The 27,232-nt window shown below is 30.9% G+C and overlaps 6 protein-coding genes across 6 annotated transcripts; 3 read left to right on the top strand and 3 right to left on the bottom strand.

The window, feature by feature from the left end:
* Window positions 1-153: 153 nt before the first annotated feature.
* On the bottom strand, window positions 154-5,709 carry MKS88_001101 (DEAD/DEAH box helicase; the record flags this gene model as incomplete). Its single annotated transcript, XM_067219759.1, has 1 exon — window positions 154-5,709. The coding sequence occupies one exon, from the start codon at window positions 5,707-5,709 to the stop codon at window positions 154-156; it is 5,556 nt and encodes a 1,851-aa protein (XP_067075033.1).
* A 2,476-nt stretch (window positions 5,710-8,185) lies between these two features.
* Window positions 8,186-10,803, top strand: MKS88_001102 (palmitoyltransferase DHHC11; the record flags this gene model as incomplete). Its single annotated transcript, XM_067219760.1, has 7 exons — window positions 8,186-8,246; window positions 8,469-8,506; window positions 9,135-9,224; window positions 9,548-9,635; window positions 9,829-9,919; window positions 10,056-10,128; window positions 10,642-10,803. 7 exons carry the CDS (start codon window positions 8,186-8,188, stop codon window positions 10,801-10,803), a joined length of 603 nt encoding a protein of 200 aa, XP_067075034.1.
* A 959-nt stretch (window positions 10,804-11,762) lies between these two features.
* On the top strand, window positions 11,763-14,474 carry MKS88_001103 (origin recognition complex subunit 5; the record flags this gene model as incomplete). The annotated part of the gene is made up of 1 exon (XM_067219761.1): window positions 11,763-14,474. The coding sequence occupies one exon, from the start codon at window positions 11,763-11,765 to the stop codon at window positions 14,472-14,474; it is 2,712 nt and encodes a 903-aa protein (XP_067075035.1).
* A 1,319-nt stretch (window positions 14,475-15,793) lies between these two features.
* On the bottom strand, window positions 15,794-20,056 carry MKS88_001104 (DNA-directed RNA polymerase II subunit RPB2; the record flags this gene model as incomplete). Its single annotated transcript, XM_067219762.1, has 2 exons — window positions 15,794-19,800; window positions 20,005-20,056. The coding sequence occupies 2 exons, from the start codon at window positions 20,054-20,056 to the stop codon at window positions 15,794-15,796; spliced, it is 4,059 nt and encodes a 1,352-aa protein (XP_067075036.1).
* Window positions 20,057-22,053: 1,997 nt separating this feature from the next.
* Window positions 22,054-23,253, top strand: MKS88_001105 (uncharacterized protein; the record flags this gene model as incomplete). The annotated part of the gene is made up of 1 exon (XM_067219763.1): window positions 22,054-23,253. The coding sequence occupies one exon, from the start codon at window positions 22,054-22,056 to the stop codon at window positions 23,251-23,253; it is 1,200 nt and encodes a 399-aa protein (XP_067075037.1).
* An 829-nt stretch (window positions 23,254-24,082) lies between these two features.
* Window positions 24,083-27,103, bottom strand: MKS88_001106 (uncharacterized protein; the record flags this gene model as incomplete). Its single annotated transcript, XM_067219764.1, has 1 exon — window positions 24,083-27,103. One exon carries the CDS (start codon window positions 27,101-27,103, stop codon window positions 24,083-24,085), a length of 3,021 nt encoding a protein of 1,006 aa, XP_067075038.1.
* Between the last annotated feature and the right edge of the window lie 129 nt (window positions 27,104-27,232).

The following is a 27,232-nucleotide window of genomic DNA, read 5'->3' on the forward strand; positions in this document are numbered from 1 at the left end:
TGTTCACGCATATGTATACATATGTACATATTTATACCTGCGTCTTGGGGCACACTAAAAGGGGCCCATTCATTTTTTTTAATTTTTAATTTTTCTTTTTTTTCATTCCCATCGAGTATTCTCCCGAATTATACCTCCATGTTACTTCCCTATTTATTCCTTTTTTTTTTTTTTTTTTAGTTCGTCATCTGCATCTCCTTGTGCATATTTTTTTTCTATGCTCATCTCGCTGAAGCTTCCGCTATATTTCCTTTTCCCCTTTTTCTTGGGAGATAAATTTTTCGAATTAGCTGGAGAAGGAGTGTCAGATGCGATGCTGCCAGTATTGCTTAATCGAATTATATCACATGATACTTTTTTCCTGCTAGAGCTTCGGACATTGTAGGGTACACTTCCTTTGAGGGGGAATTCCTGAGTGGAGTTCTCGCTATTGTGGGGTTTACCATCTGCACATGTCTTCTTGTCTGTGCAGGATTTTCCATCTATGCAGATCTTTTTTTTGGGGTTATCCATTTCTCCTATTCCAACCTCTTCAATGCCAACCTCTTCAATGCCAACCTTTTCAATGCCAACCTCTTCAATGCCAACCTCTTCAATGCCAACCTTTTCAATGCCAACCTCTTCAATGCCAACCTCTTCTTCCCCCGTGACAAACTGTTCCGGTTCGCCCAATTCGTTAAGAGTCCTTTTCTCCTCATGCGTACTCTTTTCAGCAAACGAATTCTCAATCAATTTTATAAAATCATTTTCTGTCAATTTTTCCTCTTCCATTAAATTTGCGTTAATAACTTTTCGTCGTCTCTTAAAATTTATTTCGGTACATTCATCAGTATCATCATAAAAAAGATATGAAGGTAACTCCTCCTTATTTATTAATTTATTGGTTTTAATTAGGACCCTCTCAACTTCATTTTGATTTTCCTCCCTAAGGATGAAGCTGTAGAAGTCATCCTGCACTTCGTGAGAGGCACTGTGAGCAGCATTGTGAGCGGTATTGTAGAGGATAGTATGATCCATTTCTTCTCCTTCTTGAAGAGACGTATCGTTTACATCCCCGAAAGATAAAGTGCTTTTGTTGTTACAATTATCAGCACATATACCTGTACTGTTAATACTGTTTTTATCAGTAACTTCATCACGTTCCCCCGGTTGACCCCTTTTTAACTTATTACTTGAATGATTGGACATTGTAACATTGTGTTGTTCACTTTCTGCTTTTATATTTTTTACGTCGTTCTTTTCGTGTTCTAGATCTGATGAGAAAGAATCATCTTGTTTTTTGTTCAAACAGCCCTTTGCCAGATTCTCACTATGCTCAGCATCCTTCACACTATTCCTTTGTTCCTTCCCCCTTTGACCACACATCATGTGCTTAGATGTTTCAACGCTAACATCAACTCCAATCTCGACGTCAGTCTCATCGCCAACATCAACTTCAATCTCGACATCACCCTCATCGCTAACTTCTCTCCCCTTCCCCTCTTCGTCTTCACTCATATAAGTAAATTGCCCCTTACCTAGGTCTTCCCTGCTGAGGGAGTTTAAAACGGAAAAGTAGTGTTCCCCAAAATAATTTTTGTCAAAATGGAGGAAATAATCTATTTCTTCTTCATTCCTACCCATGTAATAGTTTAAAACTATAGGATTAGTGGGTTGTGTAGTGGCATCATTCTGTTGATATCTTTTAAAAATATTTTTTAATTTATTTTGTCTATCTTCATCATTATAAATATTGTTATATAACCCTGCTTGTATAACTTTATCATTCATTTTCAACTTGTTCTGTGCTTTTTTTAGAACTAATTCTTCTACTTCTGATAATGTAATGAATCGAAATACTTTCACTACATTTTTCTGTCCAATCCTATGGCACCTACACATGGCTTGTATATCTTGGTGTGGATTGAAATCGCTATCAAAAATTATAACAGTATCTGCTGCTTGTAGGTTTAACCCTAAGCTCCCTGACCTCGTTGATAAGATAAAGATCATCGTATCTTCATTTCCTCCATTCGCCAACTCGTCTCTCGGTTTCTCCCCCAAAGTTCTATCACGTTGGCATCTACCTCCGTTATCGACGCTATCACCACTTTCACCATCTCCTTGGCTTCCGCCATTATTATCGATTCCCCCCCTTTTGCCGTTCTGACCACTCTGGTCGTTCCCCCGGTTGAAGGCCTCTATAATTTTCTTGCGCTCGTTTAGAGCTATATTTCCGTCCAGGCGGTGGTACTTGTACTGCCTAAGGTCCAAGTAGTCACATAAGATGTCCATAAGCTTCGTCATCTGTGAAAAGATAAGTATCTTGTGCTTGAATTTCACAAGTTTGGGCAGCATTCTATCTAGGACTTCAAATTTACCGCTACATTTGATAAGCATTTCATCAATATTATAATCATCTAAGAATAAATAAGGATGGTTAACTATTTTTCTTAATTGCATAACAATATTTTGAAAAGTCTTTGTAGTTACAGATCCATTGTGATTAACTTGTTTAAATCCTTTAGTTTCTATTTGTTTATACAAAATTTTCTGATACAAGGATAATTCGATGTGTACATTATATTCATACTTCTTAGGTAACGATTTTAAAACATCCTTTTTTACTCTTCTAAGCATAAAAGGTAGTAACACACTATGAAGCCTATTAATTATTAACAACTGCTCTTCTTCTGTAATAGTTTCATACACACCCTTTTCATTATGTAATGGCTCAATAAACCATTTTTCAAAATCTACACATGAGCAAAAAATTTTAGGTAAAAGAAAATTAAGAAGAGACCATAACTCACTTAAATTATTCTGTAATGGAGTTCCTGTTAATAATACACGATGTTTACTTTTAAACTCAGATAATATTTTATGAAATCGTGATTTATTATTCTTCATACGATGACCTTCATCAACTACTATATAATTCCAAGCTATTTTCATGAGTACCGTCTTTTCCTTTATTACAAAATCGAATGTTGTTAAACATATATCAAATTCGCATTCTAGTAAATGCTTACCCATATTTCTTCTGTGTATTTTGTTACCTATATATGTTATTACGTTCAACGTTGGGCACCAGATACTAAACTCGTTGATCCAATTGGGCAGTGTTGATAGTGGAACAATTACGATACTCTTTAAATTGGTACTGGAAGTCGCACTGCCAGTGCCACTTCCTTCGCTTCCTCTAATTGCACTTCCTGTATTAGCACCATATTTGAACTCCTTTAGATAAGCAAACAAACTAATCGTCTGGACCGTTTTACCCAGTCCCATTTCGTCAGCCAAAATGCCATGAAGATTGTTATTATACAATGATACCAACCACTCTAATCCCTCCAGCTGATATTGCATTAATTTTCCTCCTACCAAAATGGATGGTTGAACTACTTTTTCCTTAACTGAGTGGGATAACCTATAGTATTCCTCTCTCGTATTTTTGTAATTTGTCATATGCGATTCGTTCGCATTCTCGTCCCGTTTTGTTATGCCTGCACTTTTACCCATTCCATCGGAAGAGCCACTGCCATTATGGTTACTCCCACCACTACCACTACTCCCACCACTACTGTTACAATCGTTAAGGTTACTACTACAACTGCCACTAATAATGATTTCACCGTTAATGCTGCCATTTATCTTTTTTTCGACAATACCCCCCCCTTTCTGCAATAACATGGAGGAGGTCATGTTACTTAGGAACTTCTCAGTAACAGCCACCAACTCTTGCAGTCTCTTATTTTTTGTTTTTTTTATCAATTTAATATATTCATCCATGTTATTTTCTTTTAATAATCTCATTCGTTCTTTTTCCTCTCTTTCTACTATTATTTTTCTCTTTTGTTCTATAGCTTTCATTTGATTATAACACAAGTTCGCCAATACTTTTTTGTGTTCTATCCTTTCTTCATATACCATATTAATGTAATTACTGTGCTTCCTTAAGCTATTCCAATTCGTTACTAATATATACTGTTTTAAATTATTAATTTTGTTTTGAATTTTTGAACTCTTTTTGATGTTATTTATATACTTCTCTAGACTGTTCTTCGTTACACTTTCTATTTTATTTATGTCTTCATTGAAACTCACACTGCATTTGTTTTTATCACCACTTAACTTGAGGTTCTGCTCACCTTTTCCACTAACTGTACCACTGCTTACACCACTTCCCTTACCACTACCCATACCGCTTCCCTTTCCACTGCCCATACCGCTTCCCTTTCCACTGCCCATACCGCTTCCCTTTCCACTGCCCATATCGCTTCCCTTGCCACTACCCATACCGCTAGCACTCCACAGTTCATCGAGGGCTGTTTCGGCTCTCCTCCTATTTTGCAAAGATCTGTAGGCAAATATGTTAGCAGCTGGCTGATTTTCACACCTTAACCGATTCATGCATTTTATTGGTATTTTCATTGGCTGGTTATCACTAATTATGTGAAAACCAAACAAGGAATTTATAACATCTGCTCTTAATTTCTTTTGTTTTAATTCTATTTTCTTTACCATATCTTCATTTGAAAAAATGTTTCTCATTACTTCCATTAAGTCTTTCATAACGTTAAGATTCTTATGCTTCATTTTAATATTCTTATCTGTAATACTTTTTACTTTTTCAAAAAATTTCAAATTAAAATGACTCATCATATTATATTTTATACATATTTCATTTATATGTCTAAAATAAACATTTTTTGCTCTTTCGAGCTTTTTCAAATTACTCAACTCTTCTTCATCAAATTCTAAACGTTCTATTATTTCTTCATCTGATGTATTAGAACTGTCAGTACTATTTTCTTCGCTATCTGATGAGTCCGAAAATAAAAAGCTGCTATCAGAATCGTCTCCTGATTTGACTAAGTTGCACCAGGTTCTAGATCTCTCCCCCATTTCTGCCTTTTCCGGTAATTCAGTATTGGAAGCATGTATAGACTTGGATTCCGGTACAAGTTCCCCTTCAAGCGAAGAAGACAATGATTCAATGCCCTCTAATGGAAACTCGGTTATATCTCCCCTTTTCCATAACAAACTTCCATTTATTTGCAATTCGCCATTAGTAATAGTGCCATTTCTTAACGGACCATTTGATTTACTGCATGGTGAAGACCTTTTATTCTTTCTAGCTTTTTTTCTCTTTCTTTTAATACGTTCCCTATGCCTCAAAAATTTGAGTTTTAACCCCAAGTCCATTAAAGTATTCTCCATACCATTTAGATTTTGAAATAATGTATCATCACATGAACATATCATATTAATATGATCATTAATATACTCATTTAAAGATTTACTTACAAATATTTGTTTATCATTTCGAATTCTTAAGTGTTCACTCATATATAAATATTCGCACTTTTTTGAACTCCCCTTGCATACCTCCTTCATATCGCTTTTTTCCACTTTGCATGTACTAACTACTATATCTGATAAATTGAATTCATCATTTTGGTTAATATCGACTTGTTCTCCCTCATTTCCTCCATGTGACAAGTAATCGTTATGCTCATCCTCTTTTACCTTTACCTTACCTCCCGTACACTCAATTTTTTCCACCTCGAGCTTATTATGCATTGTACCATTACTTCTATTATGGATAAGCTCCTTGTCTTTCTTCGCTTCCTTGACAACAGGCCTACTCAAATATTCGACCGATTTTTCGCTACACAAATTAATATTTGTATTGTCATGTTTATTTCTGGTCAATGTGTTATTCATAATAAAAAGAGGAATATTTTTCCGGTTGACCAGAACTACTGGAGATGCGGAAATAACGAAAAAGAAGAAAAAAAAAAAAAAATAAAAAAAATAAAAAATAAAATAAAAACAAAAACAAAAACAACAAAAAGGAAAAGAAAAAGAAAAAGAAAAAGAAAACTAAAACTAAAAACGAACAAGAAAGTAAAAAACGAAAACGATAACAAAAGAATAAAAGCATGTGTATGCATGTGCATAAGGACACGACTTTTATACATACTTTTTCCTCTTATTGTCGAGTGGGTGTTTTCAGTTGTAATATGAACAAGCACACCTCACCTCAACTGTTTTGCTTTGATTTGCGTTATCTTTATGTACCAGCGATTTTTATTTTATATCTTCCGTTCTTATGATTTAACATAACACGTGAAAAATAATAAGACAGTGCATGTATTTTACAAGTCTTTATTTTTTAATTTAAAAAATATAATGAAAACAAAAAAATGGGAACTTTAATATTTTAGTATTAAACCTCTTCACTAAGTATTTTTGTTATAACACCGACGCGACTACAAAAGTGAATCTTGTTCGCATTAGGTATCTATCATGTGTGAGATTTGCAAAGCACAAAAAAAAAAAAAAAAAAAAAAAAAAATATTCAAAATAACCGCATTACTAAAATGAAAAAAAAAAAAAAAAAAAAAAAAAAACTCAAAATAACACACACTACACAAATATAAGAAAAAAAAAAAAAAAATGCACAATTAAAACGGCCTTCTTTTCCTTAAAGCATTAACATTAACGTTGTTATTTTTAATTTTCATTTATCAAAAAAATGCTTCATCGATGCTGAATGTTGTTCTCTTTTTTTTTTTTTTTTTTTTTCTTTTTATTATAAAAATACATGTTTTGTGTCTAAAACGGCCAAAGTAGTATTTTTATTTTCCACCGTATCATCGAATAAATAACTCAAACGAGGGTCCTTACACACTTTTAACAGTTGAAGATTACTGGTAAAAATGGGAAGACGCAAATGTACGAGGGTACATAAATGAACTTAAATAGACATCAATAATTGGTCTGAGGAAGTCTGTACATATAAATATATATGTATGTATGCATATATGTATATATATACCCACACACATGCCCGATTACAAGCCTGATACAGTGCTTCCTATTTTTACACAAATAACGATGTTCTTAGTTTCACCATACGTTCGCTCGAAAAGCTTAAACAGTGACAATACAAATATTACATCAGAGTGTCGAATATATTGAGAACAATTCCTTAATTATTTTAAAAACATACAATTAAAAATAGTGATACCTATTCGAAAAAAAAAAAAAAAAATTCAAAGTTTTTTCAAAGAAATTCCTATGAACATCGTGCTTTAATGCAAAAAATATGAAGGCATATATAAGAATAAAAACACATAACTTCTTCATGTTTATTTTTGAGAATTATTTAAAATATTAACAATTTTATGTATGTTAATGAAATATTCTGTGTGCATTACTGTTCTTGTAATTTCTTTTTTTATTTTTTTTCCTCCTTTTTTTTGTATATTTCTCATCATATGAAGCTATTTTTTTTTTTTTTTTTTTTTCAATTCAACAAATAACCAGTATAAAACCTTTAATTTACCGATTTCACAAAAATTATAAACTTCTTTACATATAAGGGCTTACTTCTACATCTTTATACAATCGTTACAGCTTTTTAAATAAAGTAATAGTATTAAAAAAAAAAAAAAAAAAGAAAAACCTCTCCCCCTTAATTTCTTATAGCAAAAAATTATAATTTCCTATAATATTCAGTTTTGTAAAAATATATATACAACACATACACATGTACACATGTACATATGTAAGTATGTTTAGCCTTTTTTTTACATATTTTCACTACTATTTTTTAAAATAATAATTTTCCACCACATGATGAAAATTAAGATAAAAGAAACTCTCTTAACATTATACAGATCCCTTATTGTTATACTTGTACAATATAAAATAAAAAAAAAGGGAAAACAAGAGTGATATAAAATTTAAAAATAAACAAAAAAGAAAAACCAAAAAAGTAAAGAAAAAAAAAAAAAAAAATCCGACAACTCTATTTCCCTTATTACTATTAACAGACATACACTTTACTCTTTCAGTCCATGTACATGTGTTCCAAATTTATATCAACCTTTGCGTAAAAAAAAAAAAAAAAAAAAGATAAAAAGGGAAAAAGACGCTTATATATGTGCAAGTGTGTATATGCATACATAAATACATACAAACATATGTAGAGAGGGAGATAAGGAAACTATTATGAATACTCAGTTGAACTATCAACTTTTTTAATTAAAATTTCCCGCGAATTGAGTGATGCATAAATAAGTTCCACTTTTAGAGGTATACAAATAATAAACGATATATTTTTTTCTTTTTTTTTCTTGTCAGAATAAAAATAAGAACAATTTCTCTTTTTTCATTTTGGTCTGCAACCTGTATGACCTTATGGTGTTACACAACTTGTCTTTTCAAAAATCCTGGTTTTTTAAACGAGGCAGGTACACTATTCATGATAACAGTTCAACAGTTCATTTGTTTTCATGTATTTCCATGTATTTTAATGTATCTCCATATGATTTCATGGATTTTCTTTTATTTTCTTTTATTTTCTTTTCATTTCATTTATTTTTTTATTTTTATTTTTTTTACGTATTTTATTTATTCTTCTCTCAATATATAGACGACTATTCTCTTTTTTTTTTTTATATCATTTCTTATAGAATTTTCAGGAGAAAATACAACTGAATATGAAATTAGAGTAAATATGTGTGAAAAGTGTAATCTTCCAAAAATAAAAAGATCTCACCATTGTTCAGTGTGCAAAAAATGCGTAATAAAAATGGACCATCACTGTAAAATTATGCATATGTTCATAATTTGAATCGAGGAAAAAAAGAAAATTAAAAATATAAAAAATAATAATATAAAAAAAATAAAAAAACAATAAAATATATACACATATAATACATATATATATATATATATATATATATATATATATATATATATATATATATATATATGTGCATATACGCACATAAACCAATGGAAAAAAAAATACATTTTTCCCCGTTCTTTTTTTATATATACAATAATAAAGGCATATGGATTAATAACTGTGTTGGGTTATACAACCAGAAATTCTTTATTCTTCTAAATTTTGTAAATGCGAAATAATAAAAAGATTAATAATAATCTCATAGCAGTGCTATGGAACTATAATAAAGCCGTTACGCCTTGTAACTCTTAATGATATTATATGCATATCATGTTCAAGAACAAAAAACATTGTGCTTTATTTGTTCTTCATGTTTGTTTTGTTTTACTTTATTGTATTGTAGTGTGAAGTAATGTATTTTTTTTTATTTTTTATTTTTTTTTTTTAGTACGCATTATTAATGTGTTGCAATTGCTGCTTTGTAGTTATTTTTAAAATTATAACATGTATAAAGTCCCAACATAATTTTAAAGCTGAGGTAAAACTGAAAATAACGAATACTATTTTTGTTTACAACTTATTTATTAAATTTCTTTGTTGTTCTTAATACTTATTTTTTTTGCACATATCTTGTTCATGTTTTTTTTATTTTACTCATATTTTGTTCATATTTTTCTCATTTTGTTCAAATATTTTTTCTTTTTCCAGTGTGTGCTCACAAAAATGGATCTCATTCATATCATAGTAACATAATGGGAAAAGAAAAGAAAAGAATAATAACCTTCTTTTGCATTGAAACATATTCTCGTTAATTTTAATAGATGTTATGAAATATGTGCTTATTTTTATGAATGTTTTAAGGTAAACACCATAAGCTCTCTAATATTTGGAATGATTGCGCTTGTTATGCTAGTCGATCAGTATTGTGCAATAAAAACAAACACAACAGGTTTTTTAAAAAAACACAAATACGCAAAAGTACGTGGTCATATAAGTACATATACATATATATAAATATGTGTGTACATATATATGCTTATGTTTGTACATATATATGCTTATGTTTGTATAATCATTTCGCCTTACCATATTTACAAATTCAAGGAGGAAGTGAAATTACATACTTTTAAACGATTACACAGGCATAGAACTTTTAAAAAACATAAAGGGGAAAACGCAGCCATTTCACGAATCACTCATAGAAGTGTTTGAAACTCCATTTTCTTATTTATGGTATTATAAGGATATAAAACAATGAAAAAAGCAATATGGACCCGCTTAATTATAAATTTCTTTTAATTTAACTTTTATTTTTATGCCTTTTTTATACAAATTTTTTTTTTTTTTTAATTACACATTTCTGTTTAAGGCTTCTTCCAGTAAATAGAAAAGTGCAGAAGAATTTGTCAGTAAGTGCAAATTTTACGCAGAAAAAAAATAAAGTAATTTAGGAATAATATGAAAAAAAATAAATAAAAAAGGAAAAAAAAAGGAAAAAAATATATACAAATTTTTCTATTAATATCGTACATTTTGACATTTACCTATTATGTTGTTCCCCGTTTTTAATTTGTTATCCACCATAAGATACTCCTTTTTATATTTCGCCAAATCATCTTATAAATTTTTTTTTCTTGTGTTATCCCAATATTACCAAATTTTAAATAAATATAAAATACATATTACATAATATGTAATATATAACGTATATTTTTTTTTTTTTTTTTTTTTTAATCATTATTTGTCTCAAAAGCATATGCACATGCATTTGTATGTTATTTTTTTTAGTTTTACACATTATTCCAATTTTAATTTTTTGCCCCCTTTCAACCTTAGCATAATTTTAGCTTGTCCATTTCCCTTTCATTTTTTCTTCCCCTTTCCATCTTCTATTTTTGTCATTAAATATTTTGAAAACAGTCTGTTCAAAATTTTACTGTTATTTCACGTTATAGTCTCATGAAGTACAAATGAAAAATATAGGTAAAATTAAATTAAATAGAATAAAATTAAGTAGAATAAAATTAAGTAGAATAAAATTAAGTAGAATAAAATTAAGTAGAATAAAATTAAGTAGAATAAAATTAAGTAGAATAAAATTAAATAGAATAAAATAAAATAAAATTAAATTAAATAGAATAAAATAGAATAAAATAGAATAAAATTAAATAGAATAAATTAAAATAAAATATGACAAATAAATACTACAAAGCGGTAAAAATAGCAAAAAAGCAATAACAACGGTAAAGCGGTAAAATAAAAGAACAAATGAAGAGGCGCGTGAAGATAAAAAAATGCGTTACTCTCAAACATTAAATAAGAGAACGCTATTAGTTGAATACGCATGTGTACCACTAAGCGAAATGCACATTGCACATGTTTAATTAAAAAAAAGGCGATTAATACTTATTTTGTGATACTAAAATCTGAAATTTTTAATTTTAAAATTATAATATATTTTTTCCCCCTACCTCGTTTTTGTTTTTTTGTTTTTTTTTTAAATAATTTATTATAGAGCTATTTAATTAACTCTTCTTCAGTATTTGCCCCCAATTTGTATATGCTTAAGTTTGAAATTATGTTCTAACAGGCGTTCTGTATATTCTTGCCTGTACATGTTCTAAAATTGACTTTTTAATAAATACATTTGTTAGCACCTTTTTCTTATTTTTTCTTTTTGATTTCTTTTCGTTGAATAATTTATATTTTCCTTTCATTTATTCATTATTTCATTTATACAAAGTAAACGTAACATGGCATTTATTTTTGTTCATGCTAGTCTTATTCTTCATATAATTTTTTTTAGTTTATTTTTTTACCTAATGCATAACTTAATATATTTGTATTCGTTCTTTTTTAGGGCTCTTTTCACACTTCTTCATCTGTATTTATATTTGGTTTATTCCCTTATAGCCATTTGGCGTACACAAAATATATCTTTTTTTTATTTTTTTATTTCTAAACACTACAGAAATTTTCTAACTCTAGGGGTTCTCTCCCAAGGTAAGAAAAATTTTCTCTTCAATTTCCCCCCCTTTTTTTTTTTTTTTTTTACAATGAAATACAAGTACAAAAAATGTACAAACTAAAAAACAATGAAAGTGATATAAACTCTGATGATTGTAATGAAACATCACAGGAATGCATTTACCGCTTTAGCTCCCCAAAAAAACAAAAGAGCAATACTTTGAAGAATTCAAAAAAGATAGAACAAACTTATTCTATTTCAAATTTCGAAAAATGGGAAGTTGTGAGTACAAATATGAACAATGAGAAGAATACAAAGAGAAAGGCTTCCAATACAAACTTAAAAAATAGCTCCCAAATTCAGGTAAATTTTGCAGGGTTAAAAAAAAATGAACAAGATTATGTGCAGCAAAAACGAAGTTTTGAAAAACTGCACGAAAGTGAGGGTGAACGGGAAACAAACGACAATTACATTGAAGAGAGTGATTACGATGAAGAGGGTGATTACAATGAGCGGATCGGTTACGAGGATCAAGTCAGCTACGACACCCAGATCAGTAACAACGAGACTGATAGGTATTGCGAATATAATGAGCGCAAAAAATGTCAAGCGTCAAGGGGGGATAACGTCAACAATTTGGGATCAATTCGCGAAAAGGAGCACATGTTAGGCGAAATGGACGAAAAGATGCACATGTCAGCTAAAATGGACGAAAAGATGCACATGTCAGCTAAAATGGATGAAAATGTGACCAGTTCAGTCGAATTGGATGAAAATGTGAACAGTTCAGACGAATTGGACGAAAATGTGAACAGTTCAGACGAATTGGACGAAAATGTGAACAGTTCAGACGAGTTAGACGAATACAATAGTTTATATGACGAAGAACTGAATGAAATGATCGGTGAGGGTCATTTTAAGGAACTAATTCCAGCAATACCACACGATATTTTAAATTCATATATTGCTTGTTTAAAAACGTGTGGATTTGAAAGAGAAGTGCAACTACATCGACTAATTAATCTCTTAGGTGATTTAAGGGACCCTATTTCAGTTATTCAAGTGTTAGGATTGCCAGGAATGGGGAAAACAAAAGTAGTTAAAAATTTTATAAAATTAATGAATGTTCCTTTTGCTTATGTTAACTGCTTAATGGCTGTTTATCAATCAGGTAGATCAGCCAAAAATGTTATATTTCATACTATACTAAAAGATTTAAGTATTAATTTGCTGAAAGAGTTTAATGAATATAAGAAAGTAAATAATATTATGAACTGTTCATATGATCCAACAAAATTAGTGCCTACCAGTGTTTCTAACACGGACAACTTTTTTAATATCCTACATAAGCTTTTGTCATTTAGGCCTGACGACGAGCAGGGTTTGGAAAAAATAGCATCTAAAAAGAAAAAAAAAGGAGCAGCAGTAGGAGAAGCATCGGGAGAGGAAAATAATGGCGGCAGAATAAATAGCCCAGTGAACGGGAATAATGCGGAAGAAAAGGAAAACAAAAAAAAGTGCAGGAATAACAAGAATCATTATTATAAAGACAAATTATATGATCGTTCAGTAGTTTTCATTCTGGACAATATTAGATACTTGGTTCGAACGCATCCTGACTTGTTCTATGCCTTAACTAGAATACATGAATATATAAAAGGACCTTATGCCGATGTAACAAAAGCGAATAAGATAACAAGAGGGTTATGTGTTATATTAATAAATAGATCACCATTACCAGATGAAATTTTTGATGGGTTACCTCAACCTCCTACTGTTTGGTTTGACTCATATACAGCTGATATGTGTAAGAATATTCTGTACAGATTATATGAAACTATGTGTTTTGAATCTCTGTTAACATACAATGATAAGGACTTAAAAATTTTTTACGTAAAAGATAATAAAAAAGAATTTTTAATAAAAAAAAAGAATGTTATATTAAACAACGATGTAATATATGATATATGGTGTAGATATATTGACTATATTGTTAATGTGTCTTATAAAGATTACAAGAGTGATTTTCATGAACTGCTATTTATATGTTCCCATATGTGGCCATTATTTATTAGACCTATTATAGAAGGATCTTTAGAACCGATTGTAGAAAATATGAATGCATTACAAAGGAATATTGACACACACATACGAGTTGCAACATATAATCATGCTAGTCACTTCACATTTGAATTAATCGATTCTGTTTTTCTAAATGAAAGTAATTTAAAAAATAAAATTGATTTATCTTTTTATTCAAAAATTTTGTTAGTAGGAGCCTACCTAGCTTCTAGGAATTTACCCATAACAGATAAAAGGTTTTTCAATGCTACAGTAAAAGGAGGTGCTTTTAGTTTACCGAAAAAAAGAAAAACAAGAAATAAAAATGAGTCCATTTTAACGTTAATAGGTCAAGCAATTCCAAAAAATTTTACTTTTATTAGATGGTTATGTTTAACAGATTGTTTATTAGTATGTTTCTTTGATGAACAATTAATTTTAAATAGTTTAATATGTCATCAGATAAATACATTAATACAGCTAGGTTTTATTACTTTTTCTTCCTCTAATAATTTATCTTGCCTAGTCAGAAATAGTTTAATGAATGGAGTACAATGGAGTGGATATTGTGGTAGTGCTCTTTTAAACTCAACTAATAATTTTTCCTCTCCAAATAATAATATCTTTTCTGAAACTACTAATTCTATGGCCTATGAGTCGCTAGATCCTTATTCTAAGTTGGTCATTCACGTACCTGAAGAGACGATCAGGAGCATTTCCAAGGAGATGAAAATACCCCTGGACGAGTTGATCCTTTAGATGAACAAAGAGGCTCGTTCGCCTCTCCATACGCGCATTCGGGGTGCTACCCCTGCATATATATAAGTCGCGACCTGCACTTTTTTATTTATTCATCTATTTATTCATTTATTTATTCATTTATTTATTCATTTATTTATTCATTTATTTATTCATTTATTTATTCATCTATTTATTCATTTATTTATTCATTTATCTATTCATTTATTTATTCATCTATTTATTCATTTATTTATTCATCTATTTATTCATTTATTTATTCATTTATTTATCTATTTATTTATCCATTTATTTATCCATTTATTTATCCAATTATTTCTTTATTTTAATTATTTTTTTTTTTTTCTGAATTGTGCAATATTAAACGCTTGTAGATGTGCGTGTGTGCGTTGTGGACGGGGGGAGAAGGGTAGACCAAACTGTATGCTCATTCTGCTTCACCATTTTGAAAAGTCAGGAAATATTTTAAAATATTTTGAAAAATGAACACATGGTTCCACATGCACTTAAGTTTGTTTTCACTGAATACACGTACACACATTCACATACCAATGCGCAGTAACAGTAGCACATTTTTTTTTTTTTTGATTTGGAATGTAAATACGATGTTTTTATTTTCACTAAATTTAAAGAGGAGCAAAAGATTATTTTAACTCACACGTTACAGCACTCGCATCAGTATGTACGCGTGCGTGTATTTCCTCATCAAATAGCTCGAAAAAAAAAAAAAAAAAAAAAAAAGAGATGAAAAGAGATGAAAAGAGATGAGAAGAGAAGAAAAGAGATGAAAAGAGATGAGAAGAGAAGAAAAGAGATGAAAAGAGAAGAAATGAGAAGAAAGCGTATTAAAAAAAGGGTAATAAAAAAAGTGATAAAAAAGGTGATAAAAAAAGTGATAAAAAAGGTGATAAAAAAAGTGATAAAAAAAGTGATAAAAAAGGTGATAAAAAAAGTGATAAAAAAAGTGATAAAAAAAGTGATAAAAAAAATAATACGAAAGAATAACAAAATAACATTCAAAAGTGGTTTAATTAATGTAAAAATGGGAAACATAAAAAATTAAGCAAAAAAAAAAAAAAAAAATAGTATGCACACGTGAACATACACCTATATAAAAATGTAAACATACATAAACATATACATACATACACACAGAGATATTTGGTACACTACCAAGATACACGCCATTTGAGGGAGGAGCCATCTTTCGTTGCAGCACTTTACAAAACACATACATGTTCACCTAGTTATATCAAAATGAATGCATTAAAATGCTGCTTTCACATTTATTCACTCTGGACAGGGAGCCTCTAACCCGCTCACATGTCCTCGAGCACAAGCTTGGGGTATATAGCCATGGTCATAAGTTCCTGAAACAACAATTTGCATGCATAGGGAATGTAAATCTGGGAAATGTTCGTTTTGCTATTACACACAGTACATTCGTAGGCATTTTTGTTAATGTCAGCAATACAACATAAACCACAGTTATCACAAACATGTACACGATAAGCATCACTTTCTTCAAATAATCTTTCTTTGAGCATTTTTGCTGAACCATGTGAAATCATACAATCTCTTTCCATTTCACCAAAACGTAGACCACCATCTCTTGATCTTCCTTCTGTTGGTTGACGTGTAATCATAGTTAAAGGTCCTCTACTTCTAGCATGTATTTTATCTTCAACCATATGTTTTAACCTTTGATAATAAGTCGGACCAATAAAAATTTTTGATTTTAACATTTTCCCATTATGTCCATTATATAATATATCATTTCCATATTTCTCATATCCTAATTTATGCAATTTATTTGAAATTTCTTGAACTGTTATTTTAGAAAATGGTGTTGCATCCCCTTCACTTCCTTCTATTGCTGCCACTTTTCCTGACAAACATTCTACTAAATGCCCAATAGTCATACGAGATGGAACAGCATGTGGATTCATAATTATATCTGGATATGTACCATCTGAACTAAATGGCATATCTTCAATTCTATATGTAATTCCTATTGTACCCTTTTGTCCATGTCTACTTGCAAATTTATCACCTATCTGTGGGATACGGACAGAACGTACTTTTACCTTAGCAAATTTGTTTCCTCTACTATTTGATGATAACATAACTGTGTCAACTACTCCATTTTCATTTGCTCGTAAACTTAAAGAACAATCTTTTTTATATTGTTTTAATATATTTGAGGTACTAATTGTTAACGTTGGTAATTCTGTATCATCTTTTGTAGTGGTACTAATAGCTGTTGTTCCATATTTTGCATTATTTGTACTTGCATAGTACGTATCTCCTCCACCAGCTGTAGTACTATAATATGTTGTACTGGATGGACTAGCAGATATAATACTTGGTGCACCAACAACACCGCCACCGCTACCACCATCAATACTATACTTATCACTAACAGGTGAATCTGGAGGACTGTCCAGAACGTTTGATGAAATTATAGGAGAAGCATACGGGCTATCAACATTTCCACGTGTTAACAAAGAACTACTCAATGAAGAGGATGTATGACCACCACCACTACTAGCAGCAGCAGAAGAAGATAATGCAGAAGATGAAGTCAAAGAAGAAGAAGAGATAGCACCTGTGCTACTATAAACCTGTGTTGTAGGCACCTTTCTTTGTATGACTATATCATCTTCATCCTCGATGTTCGGTGATACCTTTCCTATTATTACATCATCTCCTAAAACCCTAATTCCTGGAGCTATTAGTCCATCATCATCTAACTTTGTATAGTCTGCTCTTTTTAAATTTTTAACAACTCTGATGGACGGTTTTTCAAACGACTCAATAATTAAACTACCTTGTTGTTTCTCTTCACTGGTGTAACTACGATAGAATACGCTCCTGAACAAACCTCTATCAATAGATGACTGGTTCATAATTAAACTGTCTTCTTGATTATATCCAGTATAACACATAATTGCAACAATAGCATTAATTCCTGCAGGTAAATCCCGGAATCGTAAGTACTCCATTACCTTGGTACATACTAATGGTCTTTGTGGATAGTATAACAAATGAGCTAATGTATCTAATCGTATATTAAAATTTGTAACATATATACCCATAGCTTGTTTACCCATTGCACTTTGATATGTATTACGAGGGCTTTGATTATGATCACTAAATGGTATAATAGAAGCACAGACGCCTAGTATTAAGGATGGATGTATTTCACAATGAGTATAATTATTATAATATCCTGTACCTGTCTTTAAATCATCAATAAACATACTGATCATAGTCGTCTCTTCTTCTTCACAGTCAATATATTCTATAATGCCTTCTTGTATTAAATAATCCCAATTATACGTATCTGGATGTTTAGATATGTTTCTAACATGCTCCTTAGTTAATTTCAATCTATTTTCACCATTCACATTCTTAACAACATATAATGGTCTCATTGCCCTACCCGAATCGGTAAAAATTTTAATTTCTTTACTGTTTACATCTCTAACAATAGATGCTTCAGGTGATATATCACATCGTCTTCTTAACTCATACAATGTTTCAATTAAATTGTCAATTTGATTAAAACATCCTACCCATTTTCCATTTAGAAACAATTTTACTTTTTCCTTCATTAATTGAGGAGGCACTTCATCTAAGGATTCTAAACCCCATTCTAATAAAAACTCATATATATTATTAGTAGAGGTACCAACACTTATATCACACATTAAAGATAAATTTTTAACAAGACCAACGGATTGTCCTTCTGGTGTTTCAAATGGACATATCATACCCCAATGTGTATTATGTAATTGCCTTGGTTTAGCCATCTTCCCTTCTCTACCCAAAGGGGTGTTCAATCTTCTCAAATGGGACAAACAAGAAGAATAGGTTAACCGGTTTAATACTTGTGCTACACCTGTTCTGATTACTTTTCCATCTTTATCCTTTCCCCAGTTACCTGTAGCTAATTGATACTGCATTCCTTGAGTAATTTGTGAACAACTCCTAATAGCACCAGCTACATCAAATGGTTTATTGTTATCTATTTGTCTTTGTAATACTCTTCTTACATCTTTTGCCATTTTCCTAAAGTACGTTGAAAAGCTACTTGCCATCAATGGTCCAGCTATATCTAATCTTTTTTTCCCAAAATGATCTCTATCATCTTCTTTAATTCGTCCTAACTCTGCTAATAATAATCTATTTATCATATAACCGATAAAATATGATTTTTTACTTTCTACCCCTGGACCTGTACCCATATGTGGTAATACCTCTTTACGTAGCAATTCCTTTGCATATAAAATTCTCTTTTCTCTAGAAGCACCAACAGTAGGTCCTCTCTTCCCAATAAAATCTAAACAAATATCTTGTGTAGGATAATCAATACATTCTTCTAATGTTTCTCTTAAAGTATTTATCATCAACTTGTCATTAAAATCATATACAATTCTTTGTAATATATCTCTATCTGAGGTACATCCTAACGCTCGAAATAATATACCAACAGATATTTCGGTCCTTATATATGGTAATGTTGCTACTAATTGTCCACCTGCTTTGGACGAACTACTATTACTACTACCCCGAGATACACCTACTCCTGTTCCTCCTTTGGTTTTCATTTTTACAGAAAATGCAGAAGTCGCTTGAGACTTTTCCATCTGTGATCTAATTTCTGCTATCCATCCAAATTTCGATGGTTGCTTTTTTTTAAATACATAAATAAAATTATTAGCCATTCGTTCTTGTGCTACTAATACCTTTTCTCCTCCGTTAACAATGAAGTAACCACCTTGATCAAATGCACATTCCCCCATATCTGCAATTTCATTTTCTGGTAATCCTTTGGTCCAACAGAACATTGATTTTAACATTAACGGTATTCTCCCTAAATTTATCCTCTCATATATAAATTTTTCTTTTAATATTTGCTTCTTTGTTACTTCATCTATTATATATGTGTTCTGTTCTATGTCTATATATATAGCTGATGAGTATGTTAAATTACGTAACCGTGCTTCTTGAGGCCATAAATTTTTATTTATCATATTCCTTTCATCATAAAATGGTCTATCTAAAGATAACTGTCCAAATTTTAAAGAATATATTATATTATTATTTTCTTCTTTATCTGATCTGTATTGTGGTTGTGGTCTTATTTCAATCTGTGGATGTTCATCTATAATTTCTTGCATCCTATATTCTATAAAGTCGTTATAACTCTCTATCTGCTGGTTCACCAATCCATGACTACCAAAAAACGACCCTATTACAACCCAGCTGTCCTCCTCCGTTATCTGCTCCTCATCGCTTTCTTCCTCTTCCTTGGGGGCCTCTGCAGGGAGGGGCAAAGAATCAACAAAATGGGAAACCCGAGAAAAGCAAAAAAATATGGCATAAACGAGAAAAGTAAAAAAATATGGCATAAACGAGAAAAGCAAAAAAATATGGCATAAACGAGAAAAGTAAAAAAATATGCAGTGTGTGCATGCACAAGGGAAGCGCTTCTTCACTGGTACACGTTCCATAAAATAATCACCTGGACTCACAAACTCCTTGAGGATATAAGATGATTCAATCTTAACAGCCATTTTGAAATTTGAAAAAATGAAAACCGAAGTTATATATTACTCCAGTATTTTCCACTTTCGTTAAAAATAAAATTTAAAAAGAATAAAAATAAAATAAAATAAAAAAAAAAAATAAAAAAATAAAAATAAAAATGTTAAATAAACTTCAACCCCACGTCAACAATCACAGTACGTAAGGCTTTTTTTTTTTTTGCAAATGCTAATCATTGTACATAGAGAGCGAAAAAAAAAAGAAATGCCTTTCAACTTGTGCCACTCTGTATACATACAAATATATGCATAAGTACGTACATACGCACACGTACATAAACATATATACGTTTATCTATACGATTATCTACAAGTTCATATATACGTTTATATACATACCCACCCAATGGGACTCAAAAGCACGTTTGCCCACTTATGGCATGTTTTTTTTTTTTTTTTTTTTTTTGTAAAATACAATCTTTAAAATGCAGCAAAGGTAAGAGAATCATCCGACCATTTATAAATATGTACGTTCATTATTTACATATTCATTCGAGCTAAAATAAGCACGTACATGTTTTCACATATATTTATTCCCGTTTATATAAATATATGTATAATTGCAAAAAATTTTGCGATTACAAATGTACAGTTTGGCCTGCCAAACTTAAAATTTGCGGGATATTATTATTCTCTCTCTACATATATATTATATATAATATATATATATATATATACATATATATATATGTATGCAATGAAGCATTTAAGGGAAAACAAGCCATGGGAGGAATATCAAAATAAATAACTTCAAAAAAAGAGGTCGCCCAAAGTTTCTGTACGGTAAGATTAATATAATTTCCCGTGAAAACGCAAATACATGTTAAAAAAATTTTTATAAGGATACACTTCCTTTTCCAGTAAACAAGGTAAAACATTCCCCGAGATGATTTGAAGCAAAATGAAAAAGGAAAGATATTAGGATAAAAATCACCGCTGCCAAAGCGACTTTGTTCAATTCAGTGTCAAATAAAATAGTCGTAACACAATTTTTCTTTTCTTTTTTTTTTTTTTTAAAGTACATACATATGTATATATATACATATATAATGATGTACCCTAACTGATACCCAGGTAGACTAAAAAGAAAAAAAAAAAAATTTAAGTCTGAGCAAGTCGCATATTTGAAACTTCTTTTTTTAGCATACGCTTAAATATATATGTATGAAGGCCCTACTTATTGATGTGATAAAATTAAAAGAGGGTAACTCGGGAAGTAAGAAACAATACAAGTAAAAGAAAGATATTTTTCTTATAATTTTTTTCTTTTTTTTTCCTTTTTTTTTTCTTTTTTTTTCCTTTTTTTTTTCTTTTTTTTTCCCCTTTTTTTTTTTCCCTTTGTTTTTCCCCTTTTTTTTTTTCCCTTTTTGTTTCCCCTTTTTTTTTCCCCTTTTTTTTTTTTTTTTTCGCCTTTTTTTTTTCCTTTTTTTTTTTTTTATTTTTTTTACAGCACTGTAAATTTCCTCGTAAGGAAGTGTACGGAAATATTTATATACGTGTGCATAAACGTAAGCGTTTAATTTGCGAGAGCAACTGTTCAAACTTATTAAGGAAAAGAGAGATACAAAAAAAAAAAAAAAAAAAAAAAAAAAAGGAAAAACGCTTATACACACGTGTATGTATACATGTACATACATAAGTACATATATACATATGTATATACTTACGTACGTACATTATCAATATACACCACTGCGCACGTTTGTACGGTCCTTTAAACATATAAATTGCTAAGAGGAATATACGAAATGAATACCAACTTTAGGATAACGTTTCCATACTTTTGAAGCGGAAGTGCCGTTAGCTTATTTCATGTACGCGTATATATGCAAGCGCGTATGTAAATATACACGAACGTGCTAAATATACAAAGACGTGCGCGTAGATACCCCCCCCCCCCCAAAAGGGTATGTAAGTACATCCAAACGGGTAGGTAAACATTCTTAACTTCATGTGAGCCATCAAAAATGGACAAGAACGAGATAAGAAGAAGAGAAAGATTGCTCAGAAAAAATAAAGAGCGGATGAAGATATTGCTTGGTAAAGCCACCCACAGTGATGATGAAAAGGAAAAAGGGATCATTGAAAAGAAGCAAAAGGACGAAAGTTTGAATGATAATAATAAAAATATCATAAAAATGGATAACTTGAATGAAGTAGTAAATAAACAAGATGGGGAAGAGAAATGTAAGAAGAAACTGATTGACAGAAGTGAATGTAGCTATGGTATACACGACGATGGTGCAAAAAGCGAAGGGAGAATCGAAAATCGAAGTAAAAATGGAAGTCTAAAAGAAGAGAAAGATGAAAAACTAAATGAATATATTATGATCACTGAAAAATATGTTAATAATAATGATAATATTAATACCACTACTGAGGGGGAGATACGTAAACGCACACCAAGGATTTTTCATAAAAGAGATGATAAGAATAGTAGCCCATATAATGATGACAAGGAAAATAATATCCATGATGATGAAAATAATATCCATGATGATGAAAATAATATCCATGATGATGAAAATAATATCCATGATGACGAAAATAATATCCATGATGACGAAAATAATATCCATGATGACGAAAATAATATCCATGAAGACGAAAATAAGAACGATGAAAAAGAGAGCAATATACAGCTGGTCAGGTACAACTACATGGGAAGTACCCCTCGGGATACAATCGGAAATGTCAATGTTGACTGGTTAAAATTTGCTCACTTCATCGTGTTATTAATTTGTTCACTTCTATTGAGTATTTTTAAATTAAAATATTACGATTATAAAATTTCATTTTACAATAACAAACCTATGAGAATGAAAAATAAGTTTTCCCATTTTATGACGTCCAAAATTTTTTTTATTTATTTTTCCCTTTTATATAATATAATGTTTTCATTAATCGATGCTTATTCGTATTTTAAAAAAAATAATGTTAATGAAAAGGACATAATAGAATATATCAAGAATATAAAAAAGAAGATAAAGAATGAGTCGGAAGCTTTACTTTTTATTTTAAATAATGGATCGACAGTTGCTTTTTTTTTCGTAAATATTGTAAAATCGTATGTACTGTTCATATTTTTAACTCACCTTTTTGATGACCTTTTACACAACTTTTTAATTCGTTTTTATTCATCAAATTTGTACAAGCCTGTAGTTTAACATGGCACAAAATGTATATGATATATTCGCATATATTACAAATTTCATCAACTTTTTATCAAAGAATTAATTTCTATCCCCTTATGAAGGAGCTTTATGTATTTTTACGTATTAAACGGATAGCTATTCGATAATTTTTTTTCTTTTTTTTTTTTTGTTCTTATCTTTTTATTCCCCATTTATTATCCTAAATGGAAAGACGCACATTGTGAGTATGATCCATACGGCACCGCTACGATTGATGTAGCTACTAATGATTATTTTAAAATGGATTCCACGAAAAATTATGAAGCGCATTTGTGCTTTTTGTGTGCATACATATGCGCGCACACACGTTTTAAGGAACACATAAAAAAAAAAAAGCTAAAACAGCATAAAACAAACTGAATGAACCAAACTGAATGAACTAAACTGAATGAAACAAAGCTGAGGAAAACAAAAGTGAATAAAAAACAGTAAAGTGGGGATAACTTTTAAAATGGGCAAGCATTCCACTTGCACATTTAACAAAATAGACGAAATGGCGATCATATTTTTGCACATTTAAAATAATGGAAAAACGTAAAAGGTCTCACATGCATACACACATACGTACACATATAAAACAGCTGGAATGAGGAAGGACAACATACCAGAAATGTGAGAAACACTACTCAAACGTGAAAAAAAAAAAAAAAAGAATAAATAAACGGAGCGAAATATAGCAAGGAGAAACACATCAGCGCACACAAGCAAACATAAATACAAGTCCAATGCACATCCGCGTTAAACATGCATCCGCTACAGAAGGAAGCGGGGGCGTGGGGGGGCCCCCACCCCCCACCATCCATTAGATCTCCTTACCTTTTATATCGTAGAACTTTTGGGCTATGGCCTCGTGGTATACGTAGGCTTTATTTCTTCTATACTTTTCAAAAACATCCTGTTCATTCGGCTCGGCCATATCAGCCAATGAATAAAATTCAAAATTCGGTACCATCGGGGTACTGTCCTCATTCCAGTTCTGTGCATTTTCGATAGCTATTTGACTGAAATTAACATTCTTGCTTTTTTTGTTTTTCCTTAACTTATCATTACTGTCATTTATAAGTTCAATCATTGAATTATCAAGCAATTCGATAGAAGAAAAAGTCGTGTTCGTATCATCACTTGAGTAATTCTGTTCTTCCTTTTCGTCATCAGCTAAGTGATAGTTATTCTCTTCGTTCCCCAATTTTCCCTTTTCTTCACTTTTCATTAATTCACCCATTACTACTACTTCATCTGCTTTTCCAATTTTTTCCTTTCCCCAATTCTTCTTGATGTTTCCCATCTTACCTTGCCCGCTCTTCATCTTTTCCATATTTTTTAATTTTTCCATCCTTTTCATCTTCTTCAATTTCTTGTAATTTTCATACGCATTCATCTTATCATTTGTATCAGACATATCACTACTATCTACATCTGTGTCATTTATAATATGCTGTAATTCATCGTAAAAATCATTTATCTTTTCATTCAATTTCTCGGATGTAGTAGTAGATGGAGGTGTTTGATACGTATAAGAAATTTCTATAGGTGTATATGGAACAAGTGGATTTTGCAATTTCTTTCCCTTTTTCGAAATGAACTTTAGCAATGTAGCTAAAAAGCCAACTGTAATGTCTTCCACATTTTTACTCGTATCCTTTTCCACTACAACATTGGTAATATAATTCTGTTTGTATTCACCCATCTCATTTTTATTATATTTATCGTACAAGTAGGGTGGTTTTGAAAAATCGCTCGACGGAACAGCAGGAGGGGGAGGGGGAGCACCACTTGACGCATGAACACTATGAAAAGAAGCAGGAGGTCCGGAATGCTGTCCAGCAGGTGGACCAACAGGAGGTGCGGTGGGAGGAGGCGGGGGGATATCTCTACTTTGAAAATTCTTATTGTGAAAATGATGTTTACCATGAAAAGAGGAATTCGATAAATATTTATTAGGTCCATTAGTACCAATGTTTAGATAATAGTCCCTATTTTTGTTTTTATTATCTAAATTACTACTAGGATGCATCATATTTTTATTAAATCCTGTATTATTCATAGCAATACTACTACCAGTACTATCGTAATGGAAAATATTTAACAGTATTTTCGTTTCTTGAAAATTATTAATTTGTAATTCTTTCCACTTATATACCATCTGTAGTAATACATTTATCGCGTTCTGATCTTTATAATAAGCACAGGTATATGCATCTTGTATTATCGGGTTCATATATATTTTAAATTCTGCTAATTCTTCTTTCTTACTATGTAAGGTAAGATGTCTTAACAATTCATGATATGCAAAAATTAAATTTAATTTATTTTTAAATATTACACACTTTAATATCTTATTATAAAAATAGCAAGATATATATTTGCAATTATTTAATCTATCACATCTCTTTAACATCCACTCATTCATACTGTTCGAGCTGTCTTTCCTTGATTCTTCACACCTTCTTAGTAAATCCTCCAAGCAACATTTTTCCTCTTCATTCAAATCGTGTATCTCGTCATTCACATTTATGTGAGAACCATTAAACGATCCATCAACGCCATCATTAGCCTTTTCCCCCGAATTCTTGTTGTTAACGTCTACAGCATTTAAATCGTTTCCCATCGGTGCGCTCGGCTCATAGGGGTGGTAGTAGCCATATCGGTAGTCACAATCATCATAATAGTCATGTCTGTCATTGTTATCATAACTGTTCATATATATGCCATTAAAACTATTAGTATAACAGATACCACCACGAGTTGTGTTTGGGTTATCATTCCTATAATCCCTACTGTAGTTGTCGTAGCCGTTGTAGTTATTGCTGTAGTTTCCTCCGTAGTTGATATTATTCTTGCCCATCTCCTCGTACGGATCGTTCCCAAATGGGTCTTGCTGTCTTTCCCCATGACTCACAGCAAATTCGCCGTTCACCTTTCCTTCGAAATTTGCATTGCTGTTATATGCATTATTATCCTCCACATTACTGTTATAGTTATTATGCATCCCATTATTATTTTCATACCCGCTGTACAAGTTGCTACTAGTATTATTATTATTATTACTATTACTATTACTATTGTTACTATTATTATTACTATTATTATTACTATTATTATTATTACTATTATTATTATTACTATTATTATTATTACTATTATTATTATTACTATTATTATTATACACCTGGTCGTGGTTTTGACCTCTACTGAATTTGTTATAATCATCCGAATTATTAGTACTTACCTTAGTACCTCTTCTCATATGTTTATTGTCACTACTTTTTTTTGTATTCACTTTGTCACCTACATCATTCATATAACTGTATCTGTTATCGTTGTTATATTTATTATAATTATGTTCTTCCTTATATTTGTATTTCATACCGTACTTACCATTCCCTTCAGTGCTACTTTGGTTGGTATAACCCCTGCCACTTATGCTTCCATTACTGCAGCTTCCACTTCTTCTACCTCCACTGCTGCTTCTACTTCTTCTACCTCCACTGCTGCTTCTACTTCTTCTACCTCCACTGCTGCTTCTACTTCTTCTACCTCCACTGCTGCTTCTACTTCTTCTACCTCCACTGCTGCTTCTACTTCTTCTACCTCCACTGCTGCTTCCACTTCTTCTACCTACACTGCTGCTTCCACTTCTTCTACCACCACTGCTGCTTCCACTTTTAGCGTAATTATGCTCTTTCCGTTTGTCCTCTTCGTCGCTTCTGCTGCATTTTCTGCTGCTCCTCCCGTACTTTGCACTATCTGTCTTATAATCCACTTTATCATCATTCGAATTTTTATTTTTGTAATTATTGTGCGTTCGCGTCTTTCGATTCATAATTTAACCAATATAATTAATTATTATTATTATTTTTTTTTTATTATACTATATTTTATTTTATTATCTTTGTTTATCTTACAATTTATTTCCCTGTATATGCATTCTTATTTTAATTACCTACTCAGG

Source organism: Plasmodium brasilianum, chromosome 4 (genome assembly GCF_023973825.1).
Source record: "Plasmodium brasilianum strain Bolivian I chromosome 4, whole genome shotgun sequence".
In the NCBI taxonomy this organism is placed as follows: Eukaryota; Apicomplexa; class Aconoidasida; order Haemosporida; family Plasmodiidae; genus Plasmodium; species Plasmodium brasilianum.